This window comes from Gorilla gorilla, chromosome 8 (assembly GCF_029281585.2).
Source record: "Gorilla gorilla gorilla isolate KB3781 chromosome 8, NHGRI_mGorGor1-v2.1_pri, whole genome shotgun sequence".
Taxonomy (NCBI): domain Eukaryota; kingdom Metazoa; phylum Chordata; class Mammalia; order Primates; family Hominidae; genus Gorilla; species Gorilla gorilla.
Genome location: NC_073232.2, coordinates 130,874,199 through 130,880,044, shown reverse-complemented (window position 1 = coordinate 130,880,044; position 5,846 = coordinate 130,874,199). Strand labels below are relative to the sequence as shown.

Below are 5,846 nucleotides of genomic sequence, written 5' to 3'. Positions count from 1 at the left end.
CGCTGGGAAACATTTGGATCCGTTCAGCTCCCGCGGAGAAGCGAGACCGGATCACCGACGTGGGCAGACGACTGCCGGGGGCCAGCAGAAATTCTGCCCCTTCTTCCCGCGAGCGCTTTCCCGCCCTCCAAACCCCACTCCCAGGTAGGATCGCGCTCCTGAGTCTGCCTGCGTGGACTGCGAGGACCGTAAATAGAGGCGGAAGCGTTTAAATAAACCGTGTGTTCTAACCGTGCTTAGGTTTATTTTACAGAGGTGAGAGGACAACCCTTTTTGTTACTTTTGCTGTTGTTCTGTGGCCGGTTATTCCCAAGGGAGGACTCAGGCGATGGGGGAGGGGCGCGGCTGGTGTAGGAGGTCGGATGGAGAATGGGAAGGGAAGTGACGGACTTTGATTACCTTTGAACAGGTGGCCATGGCCTCATCGCCCACTCGGGGCCCCAGGGTTTCTGACTTATTTTCTGGGCTGCCGCCGGCGGTCACAACTCCCGCCAACCAGAGCGCAGAGGCCTCGGCGGGCAACGGGTCGGTGGCTGGCGCGGACGCTCCAGCCGTCACGCCCTTCCAGAGCCTGCAGCTGGTGCATCAGCTGAAGGGGCTGATCGTGCTGCTCTACAGCGTCGTGGTGGTCGTGGGGCTGGTGGGCAACTGCCTGCTGGTGCTGGTGATCGCGCGGGTGCGCCGGCTGCACAACGTGACGAACTTCCTCATCGGCAACCTGGCCTTGTCCGACGTGCTCATGTGCACCGCCTGCGTGCCGCTCACGCTGGCCTATGCCTTCGAGCCACGCGGCTGGGTGTTCGGCGGCGGCCTGTGCCACCTGGTCTTCTTCCTGCAGCCGGTCACCGTCTATGTGTCGGTGTTCACGCTCACCACCATCGCAGTGGACCGCTACGTCGTGCTGGTGCACCCGCTGCGGCGGCGCATCTCGCTGCGCCTCAGCGCCTACGCTGTGCTGGCCATCTGGGCGCTGTCCGCGGTGCTGGCGCTGCCCGCCGCCGTGCACACCTATCACGTGGAGCTCAAGCCGCACGACGTGCGCCTCTGCGAGGAGTTCTGGGGTTCCCAGGAGCGCCAGCGCCAGCTCTACGCCTGGGGGCTGCTGCTGGTCACCTACCTGCTCCCTCTGCTGGTCATCCTCCTGTCTTACGTCCGGGTGTCAGTGAAGCTCCGCAACCGCGTGGTGCCGGGCTGCGTGACCCAGAGCCAGGCCGACTGGGACCGCGCTCGGCGCCGGCGCACCTTCTGCTTGCTGGTGGTGGTGGTGGTGGTGTTCGCCGTCTGCTGGCTGCCGCTGCACGTCTTCAACCTGCTGCGGGACCTCGACCCGCACGCCATCGACCCTTACGCCTTTGGGCTGGTGCAGCTGCTCTGCCACTGGCTCGCCATGAGTTCGGCCTGCTACAACCCCTTCATCTACGCCTGGCTGCACGACAGCTTCCGCGAGGAGCTGCGCAAACTGTTGGTCGCTTGGCCCCGCAAGATAGCCCCCCATGGCCAGAATATGACCGTCAGCGTGGTCATCTGATGCCACTTAGCCAGGCCTTGGTCAAGGAGCTCCACTTCAACTGGCCTCCTAGGGCACCACTCGAGGTCAATCTGGTGCTTATTCTCAGCACCAGAGCTAGCTAAGCCAACATAGGGCAACATTTCCAGCCCAGCCCTCTTGTCCGGCTGTCTGTCTTGTCCTTGTGTGTTTGTAAAATGTTAAGCGGGCTTTGGTGAGAGTCTTGCTCTTTGCTTGGGGGAGGCCAAAGAGAGGGAAGAGGATTTCTTATTTCTTCTTTATGCCCTTGAAGGACAAACAAAACTTTTTCTCCACGTTCAGAAAAGTTATTTCAAAACCACGATTGCCTTCCTGGCGTCCCCTCCTCCTGCTCGTTGGTGAAATGAACAATATGAATGGGATTTAAAAGGAATGCATTGGGCTTGGTAAAGATTTTCAGTTTGCCTTTAGAAAAAGGACCCAGCTGAGAGTACCCTGATATTGCTTAGTCCATTTGAACCCTTGCATTCCTAGAATTTCAGGTAAATATGTATTAAAAATCTACATCTAGGATTTCAGCATTTCCTGAGTAAGACCTTTATATGCCAAAAGGGTTTCCTTTTAAAACCACTTGAGTTTATAGTACAAAAACATGTACAAGCTCCCTTTAGAAAGGTCTTGCTATTGTTTCTCCCCTTTCCTCCCCAACTACTATTTAAAAATGATGAGACGAATTAGTCAATGAAGAGATAGATAAATAAAGAGGAAAAGGTCCAATTCACTTAAGAGGTCATTCAATTGTACCTAAGGACAGACATCCTCTGTGTATGTGTGTTTGTGTGTGTATGTGTGGGTACACATTCAGTGTTTGCCACAAAGTGGGCACTCAAATATTTGGTTTTCTGAATACTCAATGTAAACTGTGTAGCGTGGCATTCTCCTGCAGTCTCTAATTGCTCACTTGCAACAGATCAACAGCTGTCATTTGACTGCTCAGCACCTGCTCTGTAGTGATTCTTGGAACATGATCAACCCAAAAATCAAGGACCGGCAGAAGTTTACTTAAGGACAGAACAGAAGAATAAGCTACCACCCACATGATGTGTAGATCAAACACTAATTACCTCCAGGGTTAAGGGAACAGGTGAAGACTGTGGAGCATGATACCAGGCTGATAATCATCACCTTAACCTCCTGTGAGTTCTGTAAATGAGGACAAGTGCCTTGGGACAAAGGTCTCCACACTGTTGGAAGAGCAACTTGGGCAGTGAGGGCGGGAGTCTTGGGAAATGATACATAATATCCAGCTGTCAGATCAGCCTCTGTGTTCGCAGTAACTCAGCCACCATCTGTAGGGTTCAACTACTTTCCCAGCTCACTGAACACAAGAATCACTGTTTCACCTCCTCCTGCTTCTCTTATTCAGAAATAAGCTCAATTCATTCATTAAAATGTGCCCTAAAAGAAAAGGAAAGAGGGATGATATGGGAATGACAAGGGTTTAATCCTATTACATTCATGTCAACAACCACGGTGGGAGTGGGAGTGATCACGGTTGGGCTGGTTAGCATAGGAATCTTTAGTAGTTACAGGGCTAGACTTTTTGCACACAGTAAAGGGTAGGAAAGGCTGGCTTGGGAGAAAGGAAAAGGCAGGCAAAGATGGGTATGGAGGTTACCTCTGGCAATGGTGCTAAATGAACTTGAGCTTCATCCGTGGATTGGAGAACAAAGAACCTGTGTGCTAATAGTGCAACCCACCCCTGCCCCAGATGAGCTCATCTCCCAGGCATCCTGAGGACTGGCTCCTGTGCTTCCAGCAGCTATATTACTTGGGAGGCTCAGGGCCAGACATTTCTCATTTCCTCAGAGAGTTCCTCTGATGGTCATGTGTGGAGAGTGTAGATGGTAGAGGGGAAGGAGAGGGATTATTTGGGGAGGGATCTGATTCATCATTGGCTCTTTGTTGGAAGGTTTGAATCACTGGTTCTCAACCCTGGCTGCTCTAGAATCACCTGGGGAACTTTTTTTTTTTGTAATTGATGTCTGGGCTCTCCGCCCAAGAGTCTGGTTGATTTGAGATGGTGCCTGGGCACTAGCATTTTCCAAAGCACTTCAGGGGATTTTAATGTGCAACCAAGATTAAACACCTTAAGAATTATCCTTTCTAGGGCTGGGCATGGTGGCTCACACCTGTAATCCCAGCATTTTGGGGGACCGAGGCAGGCAGATCACAAGGTCAGGAGTTTGAGACCAGCCTGGCCAACATGTTGAAACCCTGTCTCTACTTAAAATACAAAAATTAGCCAGGCGTGGTGGCGCACGCCTGTAATCCCAGCTACTCGGGAGGCTGAGGTAGGAGAATTGCTTGAACCCAGGGAGGCAGAGGTTGTAGTGAGCTGAGATTGTGCCAGTGTACTCCAACCTGGGTGACAGAGCAAGACTCCATCTCGGGGTGGGGGGTGGGGGCGGGAATCCTCTTTCTAATGAATCTCAGAAACATCCGAATGAAGCTTTAGTTGCACCTGCCAAAGGTGTTAATAATTTGGAGCAGAATTTGACAGTGTTACACGCCATACTTAGAGAATACTCTTTTAGTCTTCAGGCAATACCAGCTCAATCACAAAGAGGCAAATTATTGAAATCAGAATATATAGGGATTCGTTCAACAGTTTACTTACATATTTCTTATGTATCAGTCCAATCAATTCAGAAGGAATATCATCATTCAACCTTAGGTCAATTGTATTATAAAGTTACATACCATGGCCAGGTACCATGGCTCACATCTATAATTCCAAAACTTTGGGAGACTGAAGAGGGAGAATTGCTTGAGCCCAGGAGTTCAAGACCAGCCTGGGAAATATGGAAAAACTCCATCTCTACAAAAAATAGCCGGACGTGGTGGTGCACACCTGTGGTCCCAGCTACTTGGGACGCCAAGGCAGGAGGATCACTTGAGCCTGGGAGGATCACTGGGCTGCAGTGAACTATCATTACACCACTGCACTCCAGTCTCAGTGACAGAGCAAAATCTAGTCTCAAAAAAACAAAAACAAAAACAACAAAAAACAACAAAAAACAAATTTACATACCATGAATTATTTTAAATCCTGGTTGTCAGGGTGTTAGAAAAAGTGCTCCCTGATTAGCTTAAGTTTATATCAACTATTAAAAACAAGCATCTCCATTAATTACTAGAAAAGCTGCCACTGGTTTCTGTCATGCCTACAACTTAAGTTTGAAACACTTACGTGGACTTTATAAAGAGCTTAAAGAGGTTGGAGAATTAGATTGTGCTTATAAACATCTTCACATATTATGAAAATCAGCAACGGAACAGCAATTAATTCTTACAACATCTGATATGTGTTGTGGACTAGTTTATAAATCAAACCGAATTTCAAAAAAATCAGAGGTGAGTCCCAGAGAGAACTGTGTAGGATTGTAGGTAGAAAATTTTATTTAATAATTCATTTTGATTAATATCAAGCATCTAAGATGTATACACAGTCCTCTTCCTGCAAGGAGTAATACAGGCAGTCAGGCTGGGAACTGAGCCAACTTGGTACTTGGCAGCAGCCCTTCTCAAGGCTGATGGGAAGTTCTATAATCCTCTTTGCAAGCTTTGTCACCAGGTCTCACTTTTGGCAGCCAATCAATAGATTTATCTCATTAAACTGGCAGAAGAGTGTTTCAATGTATGCTCCAACAGCTACCTGGAAATAGCAATTGTGAGAGATGCTAAGGTAAGAATATTCCAGTTCCTATAACCGTCTGATTTTTTGTCCTTGTGAATTTTCAATCTGCTGTTTTACTGGGATAGCTAAGTTCCAGGTTTATTTTCTCAGGTAGGCTCACCCACGACCTCTGTCCTGTGGTTTGCATTCCTGAACATCTGTTAGTCTTTCAAATGCAAGGCACAAAACTAACCTCAAGAGTGTGGCTAGATCTGGGAGTGAACACAGGGCCTGTCCCTCATAGACGAGAGGTCAGGAGCACCTTTGTTTCCCAAGGCAGGTTCTTGATTGATTTACCTTCATGCGTTGATGTCTTTGCTATGTGTGTAAAATGCATGTGTTGCTGAATCACATGTGAAGCTCTACATGCTGGGGTTTATACTGTGTTTGGCATGTTGTGGGAGCTCAATAAATACTAAATCAGTTGCACAGTCTTCAGCCACAGGATTAATAAACCAAGCCAGTTATACACATGGGGTAACTACACAACCTCAGGATAGCCAGAGTCAAAGCAAGGATAAATCATGTCAAGGAAAACATGCTACTCAACCTAGATTTGTCAACTCCACCTTATTCCAGAGATGAACTGTTCATTTTGGGTCTTCTGTGACCCCCTGCCGC

The 5,846-nt window shown here is 48.7% G+C and overlaps 1 protein-coding gene across 1 annotated transcript; it reads left to right on the top strand.

Annotated features, from left to right (window-relative positions):
• The first annotated feature begins 360 nt into the window (after nucleotides 1-360).
• PRLHR (prolactin releasing hormone receptor) lies at nucleotides 361-5,641 on the top strand. The gene has a single exon (XM_055353227.2). The coding sequence runs from the start codon at nucleotides 416-418 to the stop codon at nucleotides 1,526-1,528; it is 1,113 nt and encodes a 370-aa protein (XP_055209202.1). The 5' UTR covers nucleotides 361-415; the 3' UTR covers nucleotides 1,529-5,641.
• Nucleotides 5,642-5,846: the final 205 nt, after the last annotated feature.